The following is a 26762-nucleotide window of genomic DNA, read 5'->3' on the forward strand; positions in this document are numbered from 1 at the left end:
GTTAACAAAAAAAATGTTGAAAGCCCATTGATACTAGAAGAGCTTAAAACAAGACAAGACAGTTAAAGGCATAAGAAAATTCACTATTACCTATGAGTTGTTAAATTATTACAGTTTATGGTATTTATTAATGTGACATTCATAATGGTAGTTCTGTTCATTGTAGTATTATGTTTAAACTAAAAAAGTGTGGTTAATTCCAATTTTATATGAGGCTTGTGGCTAATGTCCCAAAACAAAACTAAACAAAACAAAAAAAATCACTATACAAAGCCTGAATAAATGCCTCTTTAGCTCCCATTCCTCACCTAAAGGCTTCCTTATTTTCTGGGAAACTGATATCAACTTTTACCACACTAAGCTACTCAAAACTGCTATTATATTGGGAAATTATTTTTAAGCAATTTAGTGAATGCTCCATTAAAAGTTATTAAACAATTTTATAGAAGATATAATACACATACAAGAATCACTTAAGAGTTATTATTTTGCTGTTAACAAAAGCATTTTAAAGTCACAATTTTCCTTGAACCAATACTTTAACCAATAAGTAAAATTCTTTGAAAATTTACATAATCCTAAGAAACATAAAACACCTGATTCAAATATAATATATACCCATACTGTATAAACAATCTGTTATGCAACTCAAAAAGGTACTTCTCAAAAATGCACGAAGAAAATACTCATAACAATTTAGACTATGGGTTTGTTTGAATAAAACAAATTAATACAGAAAATTCAAAACCCTAAAAACAAATTCTATTGCTAATAATTTTCCGAGTCCCTGAGTCCCTTTTGAGATTTTGTAACTATTTTCTAAAATTTTTGTTTAAAAGTGACAGCCTACACATCATCTGCAGGTAAAAAATTTATGGGTAACTACCAGTTTGGTTGAAAATACCTAAATACCAAAAAACTTCACCTATTTTTAAAAATGGCATTTTAGACAAATTGCAAATTTACTATAATAGGCAGGATACAGAAGCAAGTTACAAAGCAGTAATGCATTGCATTTGGAAGCCCCTCATCTATATGACAATCAGCATCATCATCTTTATGTTAGTTTGGCTTTCACTGCTAACGCCAGCCCAGATCATTCATATAGCCTTGTGGTCCTTCAAAGAACAGTTTTTCTTTTGATAATTTTTATATAGAGAGCTCTGTCCGATGGCCCTATTTTATTAGATTATCACAAACTGGTATTTTTAAAGTTCTTATGTTGTTGGCATGTTATTTTTACCTCACCCAAACTCTAGAAATGATTGGCCCATCTGCAGTTCTCAAACACTGGAACACATCATAATGGTATATTTATATTACTGAGGGAGTTTGGATATTCCCTCCCTTAATCTCCAAGTGTGCCCCTGCCTACCAGCATCACATCCGTCTTGTCTGCATTGAACCTCAACCAGTTGGTTCTTAACCACGTCCGAAACTCAGCCAGGCACTGGGAAAATCGAGCCACCACACCATCTGGATCAAAGGAAAGAGAGCCTCAGTAGTACCTAGACCAGAAAAGATGATACCACAAGCTCACCATTCACCCTGTCTCTAATTTTTTAAAAAATAGCCAGGAATTAGGACAAGGATCTCATGACAATTTTTGAAAACATTAATGAATCTTGAGTCATGCAATTTGTAACCAATGGTAGAGGAATAAAAGTGACCCAATAAATAGGCCACTTCATTCCACCCATAAATGAAGAAGGTTCAGTTAACTCCAAGTCATCTTTGCTAATCGGCCTCAGGACACCGGCTAGTCTTGTAACTATATGTTTTTCGGCAAAATTAAGAATTTTAGCGTTGGAGAAAGCTTTAGGTATAACTGGGGCCCAGAGAGGGGTAGTGACTCGCTCAAGGTCACACAGCAAGTGAGGACCAGAGATGAGCTACAGGCCAGAGATCTTTTCACTAACAGCTGAAGAACAAGGCCATTCAAAGGCAGGGGAGGCATCTGTCCCCAAGAATCTTCCCACCGCCTGGGAGGACCTCGGTCTCTCACAATAATGCCCTCTTTGAGTCTCTTCCCTCCCTAATTCCCTCCAAAGAGATGGTTTGCCCGGGACCCTGCTCACCACAAGGGCTGCTGTGCGAGCAATAGCCTCCCCGGGGCTAGGACACAACCCACAGATACAGGGAGAGGAGGAGCCACAGGGGGCGAGGTCAGCTTAGCCCCACCCCGACCAGGATCTGAAGCCGACAGGAGAAAGGGGCGGAGGCGAACAAGGCTAGGCGAACTCACTCCGCAGAGGATTCCCAGCGCGCCGCAGCCACCGCCGAAGCGAAAGACCGGGCTGGCAGGGGGTGGGCCGGGAAGGAGAGCTGCGCATGCGCCCTGGGTCTCCAGCGCCACTCTGGGAGGGGAGGACAGCTAACTGGGCTGGTTCTCTCGCAGCCCCTCCCCGGAAGTTAAGGGTCTTCCGGGCGGTACTCTGCAGTGGGGGAGGGGAAGGAGAGAAGGGGGATCGAGGACAACTCAGGAGTCCCTCATCCCAAAAAGGACTAGGAGAGGAGAGGTGGTTTATAGAGGCTGCACTTACAGCTGCCGCCGCCGCCACCTTCACTGCTTCCGCCACCGCCTGAAGAATCCCCATCCATCCGCCTGCAGCCGGGGAGACTCAGAGCCTGGGAGGGGCTTTGGGCCGGGGCCTCCAGCCTCCTTCTTCTAGTCGTCTCCCCGAGCTTCCTCTTGCTCCGCCAACCCTCTGCCCTCCCCTCCGCCTCCGCCCTCCTCCTCGGCCTCCAGCCGCCAGCCAACCGCGCGGCCGCTTGTTGAGCCTGGGCTCCACCGTCTCCATGACACCGGGCAAACATTCCGGTGCTTCAGCCCTGGCCGCTAACGCCTAGGGTTGGGGTGCAGGGGCTCCAGAAGCAGGCAGGGAAGGGGGTGGTCGATCACTTCCCAGCCAGTAGTCACCATGCCCATTTCTCCGGTAGAAAGTCGCAAGCAGCCGAGCCTCGCATTGTAAGTTCCGGCGCTAAAACCTTAGCTTATTCCCGTGGGTCGCGGAGGGAACCCTTGTAGAGCCATCTCTTGCTGCATCTGGATTCAATAAGCAGTCCTCGAAGCTTCCAAGCCAAGAGGCAAATGTCTCTCCTTCCTTGGCCTTAATACGGCCGTTTTCAAATCTCCTACAGCTGTGCTTGCTCAATGAGAAAAGACCGAGTTTGTTGAGAACCTGCCTCACAGCACTCTTCCGTTGTTTCGGTCTGCAGTTTCAAGCTAGCTGTGTGCATGCAGTGCCTGTATGTTCTATCCTCCCGATTTATGTGAGCCACCAAACTGACTACTACTTTGCTCTGTAATTGCGGTTTTCTTCTGCCTCCTCCTCATACCATCCTTCCTTAAAATGCATTCCTGCTTACAACATTCTACTCTCCCTGCAACAGGTGAATGAGAGGCTGGAGAAAAGCACACAGCTCTGAGGACTTGTCTGGCTTATACCTTCCAAGTCTTCCTTCGTGGTGCCCCAGCAATGCCACTCAAGTTCCATATTAGTCACTCTCCCAAACTTCCAGACCTTTTTTTCTTCTCTCTTCTCAAACTTTGAACATCTCTCCAATCTCCTCCAGCTAGTAGAACTTATTGCAAATTCTTGGAAGAGAACCCTCCGTTCTCTCTTGAATGATACTCAGATTTTTCCCCATTCTACCACTCCCTCAAAAAAGTTTTCGTAAAGGTTAACAATAGCTTCCCAGCCACATTCAGTGGCCACATCTGTTTCATTCTTAACGCACCCATCAGTAGTTTTGATCTAGTTTATCACTTCTTGAGTTTTCAATTACTTCCTTTGGTTTCTGGGACGCCAGTTCTCCCCTTGATTTATGGATACTTTTCAAATTATTTTGCTGGGACTTCTTCATATCTAAATAATGGAGTGTTCTGGGGTCAGTCTTTAAACCTCTCCTGTTTACGCCTTAAAAAATCACCTATACACTGATGATTCCAAAGTTTATATATCTAGCCAACACCTCTCAAGAAACAGACTTGAAAAAAAAAATCAAACATCGGCACTTAAAAGTTAATGGGCATCTCAGAATTCTTATCCAAAATTGAACTTCTCTAACCTATACTGCAGTAAAGTGGCTATTTTTGCTTTGTTACTCAGTTAAGAACTTTGGCGTATACCCTGCTCCATCAGCCAATTCTACCATTTCTATCTGGAAAATAAATCTAGGCTACCACTCTGATGTAAGTCACTGTAATGCTGCAGTAACCACATAAATGGTCTTGCCAACACCCTCAACACAGTAATCAGTTTGGCTCTTCTCAAAACCCTCCTCTGCCTTCCATTTCTCTAGAAGTGAAAGCTCACCACTTACATTGTTTTACAGTATCTTACCTTGGGCTCTTCCTCTTGACTACACTCCATATTGTTCCACAATTAACATCAGACACATTATTTTCCCACTTCAAGTGTGTGCATTTGATGTCCCTTGTAATATTATACACTCATAATCTCATGGCTCATTTCCTTTACATGTCACCTTATCAATCCTCTAACCACCCTACATACATATAATACTTCTTCCTCCTCAACATTGCTTTATTTTTCTCCATAAAACTTAGCCCTTTTTGGGATACATGTTTGTTAATCTCTTCACCCTAGCTGTGGAACTCCATAGGGGCAGAGATTTTTTCGTTTTGTTCACTGCTATTGCCTAGAATGAGGAAGGCACTCAATAAATATTTGCTGACTGAACGAATGAATGAGTGTTTGTACTTCAGTGACTGGTTACTCTTCATCATGTTTGATTTTTGTTTTGACATGTAGGTGATACGGACACTGGCCTGCAGTGTCCGAGGCATTATGGATGAGACAAAATAAATTCATATGGACTACTGAGTCCTGTGGAGGAAAAGGGACGGTGCAACTTCTCTCTCAAGGGGAGAGCAAGGAGAGCAAGCCTCAGAGCGCCTCAGCCACCCTCTCAAGAGGAGAGAGCCCCGACCCTTGCCTTGAGAAGCTTGTATTGGATTCAGTCTGCATAGGAATACAGGGTGTATATGTAAAGCTCATTAATCATTATCAGGCAGTGAGGATCAAACAATAGATAACATACAAAGAACTCTGAGGGGCTATTTTGAGTCAGGGTCAGCTAGCTAAATGGCCATAAAACTTTGAGGAACAAACTCACTTCCAGCTTGGACACTTATCATTTAATTGAGAGCATTCTAAACAAAACAGGTTTCACAGGATTTTACATATTCCTTCTTAGGCCTGATTGCCCAGGGAACCTGCCCTTTCCAGCACAGGGCTACACCACCCTGTCATTGTTTCAGGCTTAGGTGGAGCAAGGGAACTGAGGCAACCAAGAGATTAGGAGACTCCTCACAGACAGAACGAAGACTCAGGCTGTGTCAAAGCTAAAGGGTGAAGGTCCATCACTCCTTTTCTGTAGCCCCCAAGTCCTTCCCTGGGGGCCCCATGATGGTGCCTGTCTTAGATCATCCTTCCCTTAAGGAATCTTACCCATCATTGGCTAACCAACCAAGCACTGGGGGGCCACACAGGGTGAAGTAAAAGATGCAGAGGCAGCACCCCTGCCAAGGAAGTAAGCTTTGTCTCCTTGGTGGCTTATGGGCCGAAGGTCACTCACTTAGCCTTAGCCAGGGGGGGTTTACAGCTCCTGAAACCAGGCAGGGAAGTTCCCAACATGTAAGTATTGAAATTTCAAGGTAAAATTAAGCTAAAGTCATGTAATTTTTTTTTAAGTGATGCAACTCTCATAGCTGAGAGTGCTAGGAAAATTCCCTTGGGAATTTCTTAAATAATGCCATTCATAGGCGATTATCTATCAAGGAAAGGATTGGGTGGGAGATGGGAAGTAATATAATCTAAACTTTGGGGATTACCCATGTTGTCTAATTAAAACAATTTCACAGACACTAAAATTTACAATGGTTTGACATAGTAGTGTGTTATTTCTCATCTTCCTCCTTTTAGGACTTAATCCTGATCTTAGAAAGCATCTCATGAGACATGTGTTTATCAATTTTCCACTTTTCACTCCAATTTTCCTTATTATGGGTCCTTCCCATTGCCTTAACAATATGGGCACTCCCCCATTAAATGAAAACTACCATTAATTGATTGTTCAATGCTTTTATCCCATTTCACTGCTGTTTCTTTATTCTACTAACTTACGTGTTCATTTTCTTTTGATTTTTAGAATTTTCATCTGTTGAACATGTTACCCACTTTTTCTGCTAGAGTCCTTAGCCAATAATCATAATTATTTAAAATTCTCAGTCTTACAATTCCAAAACTTCTGCCATATCTTAGTCTAGGTCTAATGCTTGCTTTGTTTCTTCAGACTGATTTTTGCCCTTTGGTTTGCCTTGTAATTTATTGTTGAAAGCTGAACATGTTTCAGGTAGTATGGACTGAGGGAAGTCCAAGCCTTTACTGTGAGGTTTTATGTTTACCTGGCTAGGAATTATGCTATTTGTTTGCTATAGCTGTAGGTTTCTGAGGCTTCAATTTTTTCTATTGTTCTGGTTTTTATCATCTCTGTATTTTAGGTTTCCTTAGAGACTCCTTCTTAAATAGTCTGAGCCTTGCAGTTATTCCCATTGCCAGCCAGCCCCCCATTATTACATAGGAGCCCTGTTGATGTGGTGGTGGTAAGATGTGGAGGGAGAGGCAATGTTCCATAATCTTTTAATTAGGTGTCAGTCTTTTAACAGGCCCTAGGCTGTGACCTTCATAAGTAATTTTCAGGCGTTTTTTTCTTATTAGGTATAACAAAAAGATTAGAGGGACTTGGAGTTGGGTATTTTCCCTCCACATTGATTAGGCTCTGATAAATTAGTTTTCCTTGAGGGTAGGCCCTTGTTAAGTAGAATTGAACATTCTAGGTATATTTCAAAATGGTAACTTCCTGTCCTTCTGCTGGAACTATCAGAGTTCCCCCCCGCCGCCCCATCTTCATAACTGATCTTCATAATAAGCCTGGAGGAGCTTGAGGAAGTACAATTCACAAAAGTGTGGAGGCTTCTTTAAGGCTGGGCCTCCAGGAGTTTTTATCTGTCAAATTACTCTATTCTCAGTCTTCAGCAATTATTAGTCAATTACCCTTTAAGAGCTGTTACAACTTGCTGGCTCTAGTGGCAGTTTCTGTTTCAAATAAGTTATGATTCTCTGCTTTCTCCTGCCTCTCAAACTTTCAGGTTTGCTGTAACCTCAGTTCTCTGTTGGATCTAAGAATGTGTTCAGTTTGCTCAGCCTTTTCTTGTTGTGAATATAGGGCTGATGATTTTCATGGTCTTTACATGTTGGACCAAACACCAGAAGTATATCTGTTCACTTTTTAACTCTTGCAATCTGTTGTCTCCATTGCTGTACAGAAACTACTCAAAGGTCAATAATGAATAACCTAAAGGTTTCAAAAACCACCAAATTAATGGGCTTTCTTGTCTACCTCTCTACAGCATTTGAAAATTTCCCTTTTTAACCTCAACTTTACTGGCTTAATTATTACTGGTCTAAATGCCTTTTTCTATCTCCATTTTCTCTCCTTGACCCTTTTAGCTTCACTTTTATCTCTAGGTTTTTATTTGGGGGGCTCAATTCATTTATTATCATTTCCATATCAGAATCTGCAGTTCTCACTTTTCCTTGAAATTCACTTTACCTAGTAATTTTCAACTGCTACCAGCCAGCTACCAGGATATCACTGATGTCTAAATTGAGCATATGTATAATTTAACTTATTGTGCCTTGGAAATAAAGGCTAATTTAAACATCACCCTAACACTATGAGGTAGATACCATTATTAACTTTAATTTACATATAGGAAAAATAAATTAAGAAACTTGCTCAAGAACACATAGTCTATGAATTAATAGAGTGAGCACTTAAATTGACCTCTTTGAGCTTAATTTTTCTCATTTGTAAAACATGGCTATTGAATATCTCACAAGTTATAAGAATTGAATTAGAAAAATATAGGTGGATGTTATTTCAAATTTAAATTTTAAGTGGCATTGTGATTTTCAGTTACCAAGTCCTGTGAATTCTATATCTGCTGTTTTAGGGGTTTCTGGGATGTTTTAATTAGGCACGAAAAGACACATAGGATAAGGAAATGATTATCATGAAGGAAGATTTTTTTTTAATAGGTCCCTAGGAACAAGAGGCATGGTATGCCACACCACATAGGGGACCACACGGGAAAGCACCAGGGCCAGTCAGGATTGAACAGGCAAGGGAAAATCATGGGCCAGAAATTTTATTGTGGTTTCTGTAGGGAGGAACAGGCAAAGCAGAATAAGCAGGTTTAAGACTGTTTTGTTTGAATAACTTCAAAAGGCTCTGGGTATAGGGGACTATCCCTATTCTCTGGTTCCTGTGCCTGGGGTGATTAGGGCGAATGGGCAGTGGCCCAGAAAGTGATGGCTCTGTGTGTGTCTGATAAAGGAGGTGGTTAAGGGTATGGGCTCTGGATGGTGGGTTTGCATATAAAAAGTGTGCTGTGGGTGAGTCCCTTGCTATGTATAGGAATTGATTAGCCTCAGGAGGGGCAGGCCTTCTAGGGTCAGCAAATTCCTAGATGTCAAAGAATCAAAATACAGAAAATAAAAAGACATGCTTAATAAATGCTACATCTTGCATTTGTTTTATTTCTGCATTCGCCACCTCAGGTTAAGCCTTGATTCTTTCTCATCTAGAGTCTTCCCATAGCGTCTTAACTAATGGCCTTCTTGCTTCTAGTATGTTCTATAGACAGCTAAATTTTTCTGAAGCATAGTATTTATCACTTTTCTGCTCAGAAACCTTCAAAAAGGCACTCTCTTGCTTGTATAATAAATTTCAAAGACATAGCCTGGCTCTTTCATTTGTTTCAAAGCTTAACTTTGCTTTCTTTCACGTATCTAATTGAGTTATTTAGGATTCCCTGTGTATCCCACATGCTTTTCCACTGTTACTGTTCACAATGAACTTTGCCCAAGGGGCATTTCCTGTCCTGTTGCAATACCTCGTCCTCCCTTACCTCCACCTGCACCAGATACACACATAACATCCATGCCCTGTATACTTCTTTTGAATTTAGTCTCATTCAAGGCCTAATTCAGATAACACTTTTCATAATTTTTCTGCTCACTTCTCTCACCGAAAGTAATGTGTATCACAACTCATCTTTTGTGTACCTCTTTTGAGGCAAATACGATTTTGTACTTTCATTATAATTATATACATGTTTTGTCCCTTTTGTTAAATTGTAAATGCTGTAGGTCCCATACCTGATTCATATTCTATCTCTGTCGGCATGTAGCACAGAGCCTATGTACTGTGTTTTATTTTGTGTTTTTTTTTAACTTATTAAAACTTTACTTCCATTTAGTTCCACACTTTTAAATAACTTGAGTATAAGACGGTATAATTGTTTCAATCATTAAATGATTTACAAAACTCATGAAGGATAGTCCATTATTATGTACCCACATTTCTGCTCTTCCTCTCGGTCTTTCTTCATGTTACAAGGTTCTTTTTTTTTTTTTAAGATTTTATTTATTTTATTTTTGAGAGGAAAGGGAGGGAGATAGAGATAGAGAAACATCAATGTGCAGTTGCTGGGGGTTATGGCCTGCAACCCAGGCATGTACCCTGGCTGGGAATCGAACCTGGGACACTTTGGTTCCCAGCCCATGCTCAATCCACTGAGCTATGCCAGCCAGGGCTTGTACTGTGTTTTTAATGAATGGAAGAAAATGACTTGGTTTAGGTTGGCATTACCTTTATTCCATTAAAATGAGAAGAGGCTAAAACAGAAAAGTTTAAAACTTTTTTAAAAAGCCGCTCCTACTTTTCCTATAGTAGTTATTTATTTCATAAGTGAGATTTATGTATATATAGGGTGTTTTAATGTCATTTGCTTTTCTTCATAAAAATGATCATCAGGTATTCATTCCACAAATACCAGTTGAATGCCTTATATTTTTCAGTTATACCCTAGATACCGAAGACATAGGAGTGAACAAAAAAAGTTAGGTCCCTGCTTTAGGAAATTCAAGAACGTTGAGCTACATGACCTCTTGTGTCATGATTCTGTTATTAAGGCAAAATGATTTTCAAAGTGGTTATCTCCTCCTGAAATAATCTTTTTATTGCCTACTAATTTGTGGCTATGGGAAACACCTGTTTTCTAACATAGCTAGACATGTACCATAAATTTCTAATATAATTGGCTATAATTTCTAACAGGTACTTCTTTCAACTTCTTTTAAATAGTAGTCTGTACTTCTGTCTTTAATTTCTCAATCTAGTAGGCAGAGTGCTAATTGCTAGGGCTATAAATGGTGGATATGATAAACATGGTTCCTTCCCATAAAACTTACAGTCAAAGACTTTGGGGTGTTCACTGATAATGTTCTCCCATAAGATGCTAGTAACTACCGAATTGTCATTTGTTTAAGTTCCCATAGGGAATAACAGAGGAAGAACTGCTTTATGAGTAAATGTGAAATATTTTCATTATGCATCTATTCAGTTCAAGATGTCCCAGTAGGCTGATAAACATTTGAGTATGAAGGCTGAGAGAATGTTTTGAGTTGAATGTAATGATTTGGGGGTTACTCATTCATTCAACAAATATCTATTAAGCAGCTACTGTTTTGGGTACTATTGTAGGCATTAGGGATATAGCAAGGAACAAAATATTCCCAAATCACTACCATCATGGAAATTTGATTCTAAGGGTGGAGAGGGGTAGGGACAGTGGGCAATTCATAAGTTAAATAAGTAAAAGACACAAGTAAGAAATGCTAAATGCTACCTGTGTGTGAGAGCTACAGTTAGTAAAAAGTACTAAGGTAGAAAAATAAAGCATGGTAATATGAATATTTGAGAGAAGTATTTGACATGTTAGATAGGGGAGCCAGAGAAGGTCACACAAGATAGTTTTAAGTAAAGACCTGAGGAAAGTGAGGGTGCTATGCATTTACATTTATGGGGAAGAGAATTTCAGGCAAAGACAATAACAAATGGAAAGGCTCTGATGCCAATGTGACTGGAGCAGAGTAAACAAGAGAAAAAGCATTGAACATGAAATCAGAGACCTAACTGGATGCATGTTGGACTTTTTAGGTCAGAGGAAGAACTTAGGTTTTTACTCTAAACGTGGTGGGAGATGAACAGAGGGTTTCGAGCAGAGTAGTGATATGATCTGATTTGTGCTTTAAAGGTTTACTCCAGTTGCTGTGTGGAGAGTAGTCTTCAGGGGATTGAGGTTCAGCAAGAAGATGAGTTAGAAGGCTACTACAGTATTCTAAGAAAGATGGGATAGTGTTTGGGCCAAGATTGTGGCAAAAAGTTGGTGACAAATGGTTGGATTCTGGATATATTTTGAAGTTTTCTTTTTCACAAGAGCAACTGGAAGAATAGCATTATCTTTAACAAATGGGAATACTGCAAGGCAAGTACATTTGCTGAACAGGGTGAGGGCAAGTTTGTGAGGAGTTCAGTTTTGGACATTCTAATTTTTAAGTTAGAAGTGTTAAGAAAATAAGTATATTTGTCAGTGGTTCAGAGAGAGATATATATGTATTCGGGGATCATCATATAGATGACATTTAAATCATGGCAGTGTGGATGAATTCACCTAGGCTATAAGTGTAGAAAGAAATAGGAAGAAATCCAAGGATAGAAAAATGTAGAAGGAAAACCAGGTAAGGAAAATATCCTGCCATCACAGTTAAGAAAAAAGAATGACCAGATGGGTAAATTCTGTTGATAAGTAAGAAAAGAACATTGAAAAACCATTGGAATTAATATTGTGCAAGTGACTGGACCTTGATAAGAATCCCTTTGGTGAAGTAAGGGCAAAAATATGATTAGGTCAGGTTTGAAAGAGTACATAAAGAGGGAGATTAGAAACAATAAGTGTAGACAAATTATTTTCTCAAGGAGTTGCTATAATTAAAGGAAAGGTGAAATGGAATGGTAGGTGGAGAGGTAGATACAGTAAAGAGAAGTTTTTTCTTTAAGATAGGAGAAATAATAGTGTGTTTACATGCTGAAAGGAATAATCCAATAGAGAAAGAGAAGCTTATGGTAGATAGCTTTTGAGAGAGAATTACTAGAACAATGTCCTTTTAAAGGCAAAAGAGAGTGGAATCTAGTGCAGTTGTAGAAGAATTGACCTAAACTAGATTCTTAGATAACTCTTCCAGCATAACATGGAGAGAAATACAGATCATAGGCACAGATACAGGTAGGTGCCTAGATGTGACAATGAGAGTATTTGGAAATTACCTGATTACTTCAATTTTCTCATTTAATCAGCTAAAGGTAAAGATGGGAGAGGAGATGTTGATCTTCAAGGAGAGAGTATGAAATAGTGGCCTTAGAAGGTGCAGTTAAAAAGTGAACCAAGAAAATGCAGTATGATTGCTGGCAAATTAGGGTCCCACTTTAAGTTAATAAGCCATAATTTAAAGTGAGATCTAACATAATGTTTGCATATTTTTCTCTAGCTTCATTTAGATGCTCAAGTTGAGTTAAATTAAAATGTAGTATATTAATAGGAAATTTAGGGTATAGTAAAGCAACAGATCAGGAGACAATCACCATTGAAAAAATAGTTTTTTATTCCGAGTTCCCTAGAGCAGAGGGCACCTCAATTCCATAGGAGACCACTTGGAGAAACACGGGTCAGCCACCAGCCAGAGGGAGAGGGAACTGTAGGTAAGAGTCTTGATTGTGGTTTTGGTTGGAAGAAATATGTGAGGCAGGGTAAGTACATTTAGGATTGGCTACTTTGAATGATTTCAGTGGATTCTGGTGCATAGGGTCCTATCCTAGTTATCTGGTACCTGGCTATAGGGTGATTAGGGAAGGTGTATAATCAATATGAAAGCTCCATTAAGGAGGTAGTTAGGGGTGTGGACTCTGGATCAGTTGGTTTGTATTAGAAAATCATGCCCCTAGGGGTGAGAGGCAAAAAGGAAGGCAGGAAGCCAAGGCAAGATGACTTGGGCACATCAGGTTATCCAGAACAAGGTGCATTTGGCTAATACATGTAGGGCAGATATTAAAACATTGAGTTTATAGATGCTAGAAACATGTTTAATATACAGGTGCAGGCTCAAAGTAAGAAGATAATTTTAATTAATAAAGTTTTGGTTTTGCTAGAAATTACAGTGAATTTAAAGAAGAAAAGGGGAGTGAGAGTGTAAGGAGTGATTATAACAATTAACTATGGATTATATTAATTAACCTTAAACTCAGGAGGAAAGAGATTGCATGAGAGGAGTGGATAAGGGAGTAAAGTAGGGTAGAATCAAGGGTTTGAGGGTCATAATAGAATTGAAAGTTGTTTGAAGTTGGGGTTTAAGAGAGTATATAAACTAGAAAAGTAGGAGGTGATGGTTGACCTTGCTATGACCATGAGAACAAATAACTGACATAGCAAGGAGGACAATATCATTTACATGAGAAGACTTCAAGGAGCTAAGAAGCCGTAGTATAAGGATTACCTTCATAGAAATTGAAATACTCAGGAATTATGCCAGGAGTAGTATTGGAGAGAGTCAGTAATTCAAGATATAAAATCTTCAGGGGACAAGAGAAAGGAAATAGCGTTGATGATGGTAGATTGCTAGAAGGAAGTGGAGTATAAGTAGTCATTGAATCCATGGGTTTTATTACATTTACTCAGGGATAGTATATATGGTGTGAAAACAGGTAACTGAGGTTTGAGCCTAAGTGTATTCCTCAAAAGAGGAAACTAATTAACCAAAAATAGAATGGGAAGACTGGATTTTTGTAATGATGAGAGGGCAAATGTCAAGGAGAAAGAAAACAAGAATTGAAGATAATGTTAAAAGAGTGATTTCCTTGATGCCTTGTGTATTCCAGATTAAGTAGAAAAAGAAGAGAAACCTAAAGGTACTAGTTGGCAGAAAATGGGAGGGCCAGGTGACTGGAGGTCCCAAGGAGGCTGAAGAATAAGAGACAGTGGTATCCAGAAACCAACCAAGTTGAGAGGTTAATGTTAAGAAGTGGGGGGATTGTCAACTGTCAGATGCTGCAAAGATAAGTACTGACAAGAATCCCTAGGATTTGAGAATTTGAAGGACTAGGTGATTTTTAATGAGAATAGTTTCTATGCAATAGGAGAGGAGAGAACAGAACTTGATTATAGTGAATAAATGAAACAAATAAGAGGAATAAGGAAGTAGCCAGTATTGTCTAATATTTTAAGTTAGATGTGAAAGGAAGGAGAAATATAGTAATAGAGGAAGACATAGCTAAAGGGAAGATTTTTAAGTTTCAGGGGATGACTGGAGCATAATTATATTCTCAAGGGAAAAAATAGGAAATAAGATGTAGAAATTAGGGAATTATTGATGGAGACGACTCTGAGAAAGTGGTAAGAAACAAGTTTCAAAGCATAGATAGCAAGATAGCTTTAGATAAGAATGGCAACTCTTACTGAAAGAGGAAGAAAGAAATGAAAATGGGGTTATATGAGTTTGTAGAATGTGCGAGAAGAATATAATGAAGGTAGAGAAATAATTTAAGGAGTTTTTACCTGACTGATCATTTTTATTTTCTTAGAGACATTAGAGATAAAGTCATTTAGAGACTGAAGGGGAGAGGGTAAGGTAAAATACTTGAAAAGAATGTAGCATGAATGGAATTCACTTATTCATTTACTTGAAAAAAATACTTATTTTGTGCCCACAATATACTGGGCACTGTCCTGGGTACTAGAGATATAACAATGAGCAAGACAAAGTTCGTGTCCCAAACATGCTTGTATACTAGTAGAGGAGTAGACAACAGCAGTGTCAAGTATTAATAAATGTGATGAATAAAATATGAAAAACAGATTGATGTCATTTAAACATTTTATTTTTGTCTGATCTTTTATGGATTGAAAAGTAAAACTTGTTAAAAATGTTTTCTTTAGAAATTTATTTTCTTTTTAAAATCTAAAAGCAGTTCATCCTTATTTTATAAAAATCCACAGTATAATGAAAGTACTAGAATGAATGAATAAGATTTTTTTCCTTAGTGAATTTACAGAGTAGATCCAAAATAAAATAAAAAATTTTCCCTGGGATATAAACATTTTGATTATAACTTTTCTTCTTTTTAAAAATTATTATGTAATTGTAAAAGGACAAAAATTATATTCTTTCCCAGGTTGATACTCAGGCTTCAATCTGTCTGTGCAGCCACACTGTACACTTTGTGTTTACTGCATGTTAGGCACTTTCTAACCATAATATATAAATTAATTGTTTTAATCCTCAAATAACCTATGAATTAGATACCATTATTATCCTCGTTAAACACATAAGAAAACAAACCCAGAGAAATCAGTGCAGACTTTGGATCTGACTGCCGGGATTTAAATTTCAACCTTAGAAGGAATGTTTCCCTCTAGGTTTCTGTGATTTCACATAAATAATAGTAGAGTTATGTGGAAAAAAAGACATAATGCATGTAAACATTGTAGGCCTATGTTTACACATAATGAACCCTAAGTAGCTATTATTATTTCTTATTTATATGTTTAGATTGTTTCCATGTTTCTAAAATGAACATCTATTCTTTTTTATTGTTGGTTAGTTTTTCTTCAATTGTGGATCCTCTGTATTATGTGTTCTTTTCCTGGTATAGGAATGTTGGCTCGCAGCCAAAGAAGTCTATTAGCTTTACTGGCTCGGTAAAAAGAAATCAATCGAAAGGGTATCCTGGTGCAAACCAAAGCAGAATGGGTACATCAAGAATCTTGACAATTCTACCAGAGACAAAAGTAGAAAAAATTAATATTTCTGCCACAAAGATAGTCTCACAGGTAATATTCTTTTTTTTTTAATTTGTTTCTAGAGAGATTGGGAGGGAGAGAAACATCAATGTGTGGTTGCCTCTCACGTGCCCCCAACTGGGGACCTGGCCTGCAACCCAGGCATGTGCCCTGACTGGGAATCGAGCCTGCGACCCTTTGGTTCGCAGTCCGATGCTCAATCCACTCTACCACACCAGCCAGGGCTATAGGTAATATTCTTTAGAATTTTGAGTTCATTTGAAAATGAAGCTTGATGAACTGTTCAAGGTAGAAAATATGCTGCTTTGAAATAATTGCTTTTAATGTTGATGTATTGATTTTGTTAGTCTTTACCATATAACATACCTTACAGCGTAATATTATTAGTTGGCTCCTGTAATTCATTATTGGTAGTAATATTACAGTGGAATGAGAATAGTCTACTCATGACTTTAAGAACTAGTTGGTCATGATATTAATTGTAACTATCTAGTTGTAATATAGACTGTAACTGTTATCCCCTCTTTTATGCAGTATAGTCCAAAACATATAAAATGAATTGTCATAAAGTAGATTATCTTATCTCCTTAGAGAACTTATAATTAAGAATTGACTTTTTAAAAGCATTAATCAAAGTATAATATACTTTGTTATAGAGGCCTGTGATACAGAAAAGTTTATAGTATATAAATGTGAATGGACTAGGCAATGATTTTTTAGATATGACATCAAAAACACAGTCCATGAAAGATAAAATTGGTAAACTGGACTTCATCAAAATTAAAACTGGTCTTTGAAAGACACTGCTAAGAGAATAGAAAGGAAAGCCACACAATAGGAAAAGTTATTTACAAAACATATATCTGATAAAATACTTGTATCCAAAATATATAAATAATGTTCAAAACAATATTAAGACAACCTAATTTTTTAAAATGAGTAAAACATTTGAAAAAACACCGAAGTACATATTCAGATGGCTAATGAGTGCATTCAAGATACCAGCATTAGTCATTAGGAAAATGCAAAGTAAAACCATGAGATACTGCTACACACCAACTGGAATGGCTAAAATTAAAAGACTGATCATACCTAATGTTGGCAAGTATGTGAAGGAGCTAGAACTCTCATATACTGCAAAATGAAAAGCAACTTGGCAGTTTATTAAATGTTAAATATATAGTTACTATAGCATCCAGCCATTTCACTTCTAGGAATTTTCCCAAGAGAAAAGAAATTATAGGTTTGTACAAGGACTATATATACATGGATGTTCATAGCAGTTTTATTTATAATAGCCAAAAAATGGAAATAACCCTATATTATTTTAATAAATGAATAATATTTTCATATATATTACATGTACTATTATCTTAATCAGCTCAGGCTGCTATAACAAATTACCATGGAGTGGCTGGCTTATAAACAAAGACATTTACTTCTCACAGTTCTGGAGGCTGAAAGTCCAAGATTAGGATGCTGGCATGATCAGGTTCTGGTGAAGACCTTCTTTCAGGTTGCAGACTACCAGCTTCTCACTGTATCTTCATATGGCAGAAAAAGATTTAGGTGGCTCTCTTGGCCACTTTGTATAAGGGCACTAATCTCATTCACAAGGCCTCCAGCTTCTCATTACCTAATTGCCTCTCAAAGGTTCCATCTCTCAATACCATCTCATTGGGATTAGCATTCCAACATGTAAGTTTTGGGAATATACAAATATTCAGTTCATAATAATTGTATATACATAGGGTATACACATTTATATGCTATACATATGTAAAACACATACATATTACATAGTATTAGCAATATTATGTAAAAGGGATAATCATGACCAAGTAGGGGTAATACATGCAAAGTTGTTCCAACGTTGCCATATTAATAGACTGAAAAAAAAGAAAAAACTGATAACAGAAAAACATTTAGAAAAAATTTAACATTCATTCATGATTTAATTTTTTTGATATTTCAACTAAATTGAAAGAGAAAGGGTTTCCTTAGCAGCATTCTGTAAAACCTATAGCTAACATACATAATGATGAAATACAGAAACAGGACAAGGATGCCCATTTTTGTGACTTCTCTTCAACATAATAGTGGTTGTTCTAATGAGAGCAATTGGGCAAGAAAAGACATGAAAGTCATTTAGAGTGGAAAGAAAGAAGTAAAATGATCTCAGTTCACATATGACATGATCTTATGTGTAGAGAACCCTAAAGATTTCACATTAAAATAAATTCAAAAAAGATAGGAAATTAATGCAAAATATCCATTGTATTTCTATACAGTGAGCAATGAACACTTCAAAAAGAAAATTAAGAAAAAGATTTCCATTTACAATAGCATCAAAAAGAAGAAAATACTTAGGAATAAACTAAGGAGAAGAAAGCCTTGTACACTGATAACTATAGGAATTGCTGAAAGACATAAAAGAAAACAATAATAAATGAGGAAAAAATCCCTTCTGCATAGATGGGAAGATGTAATATTGTTAAGATGTTGATACTACCCAAAACGATCCATGTAGTCAATGCAATCCCTATGACAATTTCAATGATATTTTTTACAGAAATAAAAAAAACTATCCTAAAATTCATAAGGAATATCAAGGGACTCCAAATAGCTAAAACGACCTTGAACAAAGTTGGGGATCTCATACTTCCTGATTTTAAAACATACTCCCTGATTGTAAAAGTTGCAGTAATCAACACAGTATAGTATGGCATAAAAAAAGAAATATAGTAGTCCAATGGAACAGAATATAGGGCCTGGGAATAAATCCTCAATATATGTCAAATGATACTCAACAAGAATGCCAAGATTATGCAGTGGGGAAAAAATGGTCTTTTGCATGAGGGTGTTGGGGAAAGTGGATATTGACATGAAAAGAATGAAGTAGGTTTCTTATACCATAGCCAAAAATAACACAAAATGAATCAAAAGACCTAAAGGTAAATGCTAAGACTATTAAACACTTAGAAGAAAACATAAGGGAAAAAACTTTTTGACACTGGATTTGACAATGACTTCTTAGATGTGACAGCAAAAAGAAAAAATATATATATATTGGACCTCATCAAACATTAGAAACTTGTTTCTAATGATTAAAGGACACAACAGCAAAGTGAAAGGCAACCCATGGGATAAGGAAAAAAATAGAAAATCAAGTATCTACCAAGGAAGTAGTATACAGAATATACAAAGAACACTAACTCACAACAAACAAATAAACAGCCCATTTAAAAATGGACAAATAACTTACATAGATATTTTTCCAAAGAAGATATACAAGTAGTCAATAGGACATGAAAAAATGCTCAACATTAAAAATCATTAAGGGAATGCAGATAGAACCACATGAGATGCTACCTCACACTCATTAAGATGGCTACTTTAAAAAGAAAACTAAACTTAGAAAATGGCAAGTGCTAGTGAGGATATAGAGAAATTAGAACCTTTATGTACTGTCAGTAGCAATGTAAAATGATGCAGCTGCTATGGAAAACACTGTTGTGGTTCCTCAAGCAATTAAAAATAGAATTACTATATGATTCAACAATTCCATTTCTTGGTCTATAACCAAAAGAATTGGAAGCAGATACTTGAAGTGCTATTTGTACACCCATGTTCATGGCAGCATTATTCACAATAGCTAGAAGGTGGAAGGAAAACAATTTCCATCAACAGGTAACTGAGTAAACAATATGTGGTATATGTAATATACATAAAATGGAATATTTTTCAGCTTTAAAAAGGAAGAAAATTCTGACACTTCTACAACATGGATGAATATTAAGAAAATAATTTCTTTAACAATAAAAGACTAGGGAATAAATTGGAACAGTAAAATTTATGCTCTGGAAACCATAAGACATTACTGAACAAAATTAAAGAAGATCTAATAAATAAGAAAGCATTTAAAATTCATGGATTAGAAGACCTACCATTGTTAAGATGTTGATACTCTCCAATCTGATCTGCAAACTGAACACAATTCTTATCAGAATCCTAGCTGACTTCTTTGTACAAGTTGACAATTCAAATTATGCATAAAATTGCAGGGAACGCAGAATAGTCCAAACTAAAAAAGAAGAATGAAGTAGTCAGACTCACACTCCTCAAGTTCAAACTTTACTACAAAGCAATATTAATCAAGATAGTGTGGTACTGGCACAAAGATGGATCAATGGAATAGAACTAGGAGTCCAGAAATCAACACATATGTCAGCGTTCAACATATTTTCAATAAGGATATGAAGAGCATTCCATAGAAAAAGGATAATCTTTTCAATGAATGGAGACGGGATGATCGCATGGACACATGCAAAAGAATGAAGTTGGACCTTTACCTCACACCATATAAGAAAAGTTAATTCAACATTGAATCAGAAATCTATATGTAAAAGCTAAAATTAAAAAAACAAACACAAATAAAACTTGTTGCCCAGACTCAGTGGATGGGTGTCATCCTGCAAACCAAGAGATCACCAGTTAGATTCCCAGTGAGGGCACATGCCTGGGTTGTGGGCCAGGTCCCCAGTTGGGGTGTGCTAGAGGATCAATGTTTCTCTCCCCCTCTTTCTCCCTCCCTTCCCCTCTCTCTAAAAGTAAATAAATAAATAAAATCTTTTTTAAAATAAATAAAAACACTGTTAAACAAAAGATGACAATATCAGTCATAATATATGACTATCTAAATTTTAAAAACAGGCAAAACTAAATTACATTGACAAACATGGTAAATACAAAGTGCTAGCAAAATTTTGGAGTAACCAGAACTCTCATATTGTGTTGGTGGGAACCACTTGAGGAAACTTTAGCAGTATCTGTTAAGGATGAACATATATATAAGTTACCCAGAAATTCCATTCTTAGGTACATACCCAACATAAATTCACATAGCATGTTCAGCAAAACATGTACAGCAATATCCACAGTGGTGCCATTTGTAATAGCCAAAAAATTGGAACCTACAAAAATGTCTGTGAATAATAAAATCGATAAATAAAAGTATGACATTCACACAGTGGAATATTATACAATGAAAATGAGCCATCTACAACTGTCCTTGATAATATGAATTAATCTCACAAATATAATGGACAAAAGAAACCAGATACCAAGAGTATGATTCCATTTAAATAAGGTTTAAAAACAGGCAAAACTAATTCATGGTATCAGAATAATTGTTGCCTTTGGTGGAAGATAGTGTCTCTCATGAAAAGAACTTCTGAGATGCTGGTAATTTTCTGTTTCTAAATCTGAATACTGGGTACATGGGTTTGTTCAGTTGGTGAAAATTTATTAAGCTGTGCATTTATATTTGTACTTTATGCATATTTAACTTCAATACAATATATACAAAGTAAATGCTACTATTTAGGAGTGCATGCTTAATGAAACTATAAAAACAAGAAAGGAAATGATCACAAAAATTAAGTTAATAATTATCACTGAGAGGCATGTTCTCAGCTGTGATCCGGAAGGGGCAAAAGCTAGGGTCCCTAGATGTAATTCAGACAGGCCAAGTCTTCTAGAGCTTCTGTGAATGTTCTATTTTTTTGTTGTTGTGATTCTTAGAACACTTGCCTTATATTATTTAACTACACATATAGTTTTAATTACATTTCTGTGTGCATTAAATTTCATAATTGAAAATGTAACCATAATTTAACATTTCAATTATGCTATATTTTCTCATGGCTACAGCCACCTCTGTTTTCTTGGAGTATGTAAATAAAGCCCTGTGTTTTTACCCATTATCTAGCCTTCTTTACAGCTTAAGAGAAGTCTGCTGGGGTGAGGGGAGTGGAGAAATGACTGCTTGGCACTAGCCATGAAAATCCACAAGTGTCCACAGTAAATCTACAAATTCCTGTTTGAAGAGAGATAGCACCAAAATGAGAGGAGGAAACCCCTTCCCTTTCCTGTGTTCCCCTCTCAGAAGAAGCAGTGCATTGCATTCTCCTCCCCCTGATCTTTTTGATCTGCTTTCCCTCTCCATCCTTATAAAAACCTCTGCCTGCACTGAGGTTTTTTCTGAGGATATGATGAATTTTCTGAGGATTCTGATGAATTTTTCTGAGGATATGAATTCCCAATCTTGAATTACTAGCAATTTGAAAATAACCTCTTTCCTTTCTCACCACCACCTATCTCATGAATTGGCCTTTTGTTGTAGCAGGCAGCTGAACCTGAGTTTGGTTACAAAAAGATAAAATATTAGGCAAAAACAAACCAAGAATACAAAGTTTCTTGGGCAAAAATAGGTTTACAGTTGTGAGTATGCAAAACACAGAGCATATTCTTGTGTTATTATTTATTAATTACTGTATTATTTTCCATATGAACAACTGTAAACCTACTTTTACCCCACCAATATATGATCTGGAAATGCTTATTAATAAAAGTGTTCAATGGAAAGGAAAGTTTTGGACTTCCAGTCAAGCTGGCAGCATAGGCAGACATGGCTCACCTCTTTGCACAACCACATCAAAATTAAAACTAAAATATAGAACAACCATCGCTCAGAAACATCAGAAATCTAGTTGAATAGAAGTCTGATAACTATGGACTAGAGAAACGACATCCATGCAGACTGGTAGGAGGGGCTCAGACACAGAAAGGGCTGGTCCCTCACCTACATGTGGTGGATAAAAATTTGGAGGGATATCTCAGGATCAAGGAGTCCCAGCCCCATACCAGGCTCCCCAGCCCAGGGTTCCAGTGCCAGGAAGATGAATCCCCGCAACTTCTGGCTATGAAAACCAGTGGGGATTGAGTTGGTGGAAGAAACTTCTGGAGCAGCAAGTAGTTACTCTTAAAGAATGTACACAGGAACTCACTTAGACTCACTCCCACTAAGCACCGGGATGGCAGCTTGAAAGGCACCAGCATAATGGGAGAAACTGAAATATCTAGCATCAAGGTGAGCAGAGGCCAATATCCCTTTTCTAAACATGCCCCCACACACAATAGAGCCAGCAAGTTGGTGCCATATCTGAGATTCCATCAAACTGGCTAACACTGTTTGACCCACTTTGGAGATCCCCAGAGATTCCACACCACCCAATATATGGACCCACGAAAACTGCTTTTCCATATGAATGGCTGGTCTTGGCTGATGTACAACTTCCTAAATCCTCTCAAACAAGCAACAGCTGGCCTCAGGGAGCCCTAGGCCTGGCACTAGCAGCAGCCAGCCTAGATTTACAACTTGGCTTCATCTGGGAATCTCCAAGCCCAACACACCTAGCAGCCACCTCAGATCGCTTTATAGCTCAGGCAGAGTGGCCCTGGAAGACACAGGTGGGGCTGTCCTGGGCCCTAAACACCTGGGAAACCTGAAGGCCAGCACACCCAGTGAACAACTACAGGCCATGTTGTAGCACCACCATCCTGCCCTTGCACAGCTGATCCTCTATGGAGGGTGGAGATTTATGGTAAGTGTAACAGCCAATCCTTGCAGCTGACTGGTCTGGGTAAATCGTTCCCATTGATCTGCCAATAGCAACCAAGGTTCAACTATAAGAGGAGGATATACTCAACCCACATGAATGGTGCACCTCAAGTACCCAGCTGGGGTGAGAGGGGTGGCTGGATCCTATAGGAGACCTACTATATTAGGCCACACTACCAAGCATCGAGTCAAAGCAGTTCTCCCTAATACATAGAAATAAGTACAGGCAGGCTGCCAAAACAAGTAAACAAAGAAACATAGCCTAAATGAAAGAACAGATCAAAACTCCAGAAAAACAGTTAAGTGAAATGGAGATAAGCAATCTTTCAGATGCAGAATTCAAAACACTAGTTATAAGGATGCTTAGGGAACTTTATAGTGAGTACCTAACAGCATAAAAAAGATCGAGTCGGAAAGAAAGGATACACTAACTGAAATAAAGAACAATTTAGAGGAAAACAACAGTAGAGTGGGTGAAGCTGAGAATCAAATCAATAATTTGGAAAATAAGGAAGCAAAAAACAACCAATTAGGACAAGAAGAGGAAAAGAGAATCCAAAAAAAATTAGGATAATGTAAGCAGCCCATGGGACAACTTTAAGCAATCCAACAGTCACTTCATAGTGGTGCCAGAAGGAGAAGAAAAGTCAGAAGAGCAAGAAATTGGAAATCTATCTGAAAAAATAATGAAAGAAAGCTTCCCTAATTTGGTGAAAGAAATAGACATGCAAGTGCAGGAAGCAGAGAGAGTCTCAAACAAGATGAATGCAAAAAGGCCCACTCCAAGACACATCATAATTAAAATGCCAATGGTCAAAGACAAAGAGAGAAAAGCTAGACTATAGCAAAGCTAGACTATAGACTTGAAGAGCACATAAAGAGCTTCCCAGACAAGAAAAAACTAAAGGAGTACCTCATCATCAAACCATATTATATGAAATGTTAAAGGGGCTTATTTAAGAAAAATAAGATCAAAACTATGCACCATAAAATGGCAAAAAATACATATCTATCAAGAATTGGATCTAAAAAAACAAACTAAGCAAACAAGAACAGAGACAGAATCATGGATACGGAGAGCATTTTGATGGTTGCCAGATGGGAGCGGGGTGTGGGTGAATGGGTGAAGAGGTGAGGGGATTAAGAAGTACAAATAGGCAGTCACAGAATAGCCCTGGGGATATAAAGTACAGTATAGCAAATGGAGTAGCCAAAGAACTTAACACACATGACTCATGGACATGAACAATGATGTGGGGATTACCTGAGGGAGTGGGGGATGCTTGTTGGAGGGGGATGAAGGGGAAAAAATCAGGACAACTGCAATAGCATAATCAATGAAATATAATTAAAAAAGAAAAAGGGCAAAAAAGAATGTAAGGTTTTTAAAACTTATACAGAAAAAATAAATATACAAAATAATAGCAATCTGGATGAATAATAACCATCTTTCTGAATTTCCTCAAAATTAATATACATTGCTTATATATAGGTAAAACATAAAACTTAAAATGTATGCCTACTTAAGAAACTTTTAAAACATAAAATATTTAAATTAAATATTAATATTATTTAATTAATTTAAATAATTAAATTAAAATATTTAAATCTCATATTCAATTTTTCATGTTTATCCTGCCCTAGAAATATTATACTTATTTTCTACTACTTTTATTTCTATATTTTAGGACTTATTATTTATGAACCTCACCTTGTAAACTCATTTCATTTTATGTTACCATTTTCCACAGGTGTTTGATGCACATGGAGTTGATGTTACTCCTAGACCTCTTTACCATCCAGATCCACATCTTGTTTCAGGAAAGCCAAATAAACTATTGACATCACAAGAAGGATCATTTGTATCAGAATTCGTAGGTTCACATACCCTTTACCAAAATACACTAAATCCTAGTGCCTTAGGGCTGTTTACAAGGTAGAGTATACTATTCTATACTTTTTAAAATATCATATATAGTGTCTTTTAATTTAAGTTGCATACATGTAACTTGGATGTATGTTGTCTCCTGTCTCCCAGCTCTACTCTATCATCTTTATGCTCCTCTCATAAATAATCCAATTAGATGGAGCGCTTTGCATGTCTTAAGTTCTCCTGCACTCATACCAAAATATTTTTGAAAAAACATATAAATATTCCTCTCTGTTTCCTGCAAAACCAAAAGGTTAGGCTAGTGTTACAAACCTACAGACACATTTGTTCAGTTTCTTATCTGCTGCAATTTATGAGGGAGAATGGCTTTTTCTCTTTTCCTCTATTCTCTGATGCAAATCCCTATTCTCCTAGGGTTTGATTTCTCTATTGTTCTACAATTTTCTTTTTTGTAAATGAAATGTTATGCATTTACTATGTAGACACTAATAAACTTGAAATTTTATGAATGCTTATAGTGGAGACATTCAGAGTCTTTGCAATAATTAAACAATACATCCTAAAACAATGTAAAGATCATGGGGGAAATATTTGAATGTGTAATTTTCAGTCTGACAAATTAAGAGTTCCAGATATTAGCTAAGCATGAGATTTAGGGGGTGGAAATGCTGCTCTAGAGTATCCATGGGAGTGTTCAGCAAAACAAAGGATATTTCCGTAAACTTGACCCACCCTTTTGGAGGGAAGTTGGGACTATAAATAGAAAAGAGGAAAAAAAACATTTAATATCATGGGTAATTTTAAGTTCATATATTTAAGGAAATTATTATGGGAGTCTTTGGCTGAGGTCCTGAAGATTGAGGAATTAAAAACAGATGAAAAAGGGAAGGCAAGAGTGATACTGAAAATGGAGAGTCTGGGAAGGGAGGCTGTATTTTGGGTTTTTACCCTAAATATATTGGGAATCCATTGAAGGAACTTTAGGCATAGTTTTGACATGTCTTATGTTTAAAATATTTTTTAAATGACTATTTACTTAATATTAAAAATCAACTTCATGTTGAAGGACTAATTAATTTCTATCTTTTTTGCTTAATATTTTAGTATAATTGGTTTCTCACTCTGATGTTTTCATTTATATATTTAATTATCCATAAGGACTCTAAATAAATGAATAATTTTATTATTAAAGGTCAGTTTTTGGAAGCAGTACAGTTTCTAAGTCAAGTGCATCAACTACTGAATCAATAGCAGAAGACCTAGAAGAACCATCCTATAAACGGGAAGGATTGACTAGTTTTACAGGTAATGAAAATACAATTATTTATTTCATTATTTCTTTGGCAAATATGCTCATTATTTTTCAGATACTTGAGCTAAAAGAACTATGGTAATGATTTGCAAATGCTGGTTTATGCTGTAGCTGCATGAAAATTACCAGCATAGTAACTATCCATACAGTCCTAAAAATTGCCAAGGTGACTGTCTTATACCACCAGCCTCAGGAATCACAGACTAGGGTCCAGAGAGTTCCAGCCATGAAGCTTCCAGTCATCCTCTCCCAGGCAAGTCATCACGGACAGTGCTAACTTCTCCCAGCAAAGGGATTGTCCATTTTGTTT

At 37.2% G+C, this 26762-nt stretch overlaps 2 protein-coding genes across 12 annotated transcripts in view; one reads left to right on the forward strand and one right to left on the reverse strand.

Moving 5' to 3' along the window:
* Nucleotides 1-2707, reverse strand: part of MIER1 (MIER1 transcriptional regulator) — a 56834-nt gene extending 54127 nt beyond the window's left edge. For 2 of the 11 annotated variants that reach the window (XM_045835364.1, XM_045835363.1), the window contains exons 1-3: nucleotides 2544-2705; nucleotides 2246-2435; nucleotides 1376-1476 (exon numbers count right to left, since the gene is read on the reverse strand). In XM_045835364.1, coding sequence (XP_045691320.1) covers nucleotides 1376-1476; nucleotides 2246-2435; nucleotides 2544-2597 — 345 coding nt within the window. In that variant the 5' untranslated portion in view covers nucleotides 2598-2705. Of the gene's footprint in view, nucleotides 1-1109; nucleotides 1137-1375; nucleotides 1509-2245; nucleotides 2436-2543 lie in introns of all 11 variants that reach the window. The other 9 variants (XM_045835366.1, XM_045835365.1, XM_045835371.1 and 6 more) reach the window with 7 other exon arrangements.
* Nucleotides 2708-2829: 122 nt separating this feature from the next.
* The window catches only part of DNAI4 (dynein axonemal intermediate chain 4), a 73371-nt gene continuing 49438 nt past the window's right edge, over nucleotides 2830-26762 (forward strand). Inside the window, exons 1-4 of the mRNA XM_045835515.1 lie at nucleotides 2830-2968; nucleotides 15640-15817; nucleotides 25001-25185; nucleotides 26333-26445. Coding sequence (XP_045691471.1) covers nucleotides 2922-2968; nucleotides 15640-15817; nucleotides 25001-25185; nucleotides 26333-26445 — 523 coding nt within the window. The 5' untranslated portion in view covers nucleotides 2830-2921. The remainder of the gene's footprint in view (nucleotides 2969-15639; nucleotides 15818-25000; nucleotides 25186-26332; nucleotides 26446-26762) is intronic.

Source organism: Phyllostomus hastatus, unplaced genomic scaffold, assembly GCF_019186645.2.
Source record: "Phyllostomus hastatus isolate PE091 unplaced genomic scaffold, TTU_PhHast_1.1 phas_contig_209, whole genome shotgun sequence".
NCBI classification, from domain to species: Eukaryota; Metazoa; Chordata; class Mammalia; order Chiroptera; family Phyllostomidae; genus Phyllostomus; species Phyllostomus hastatus.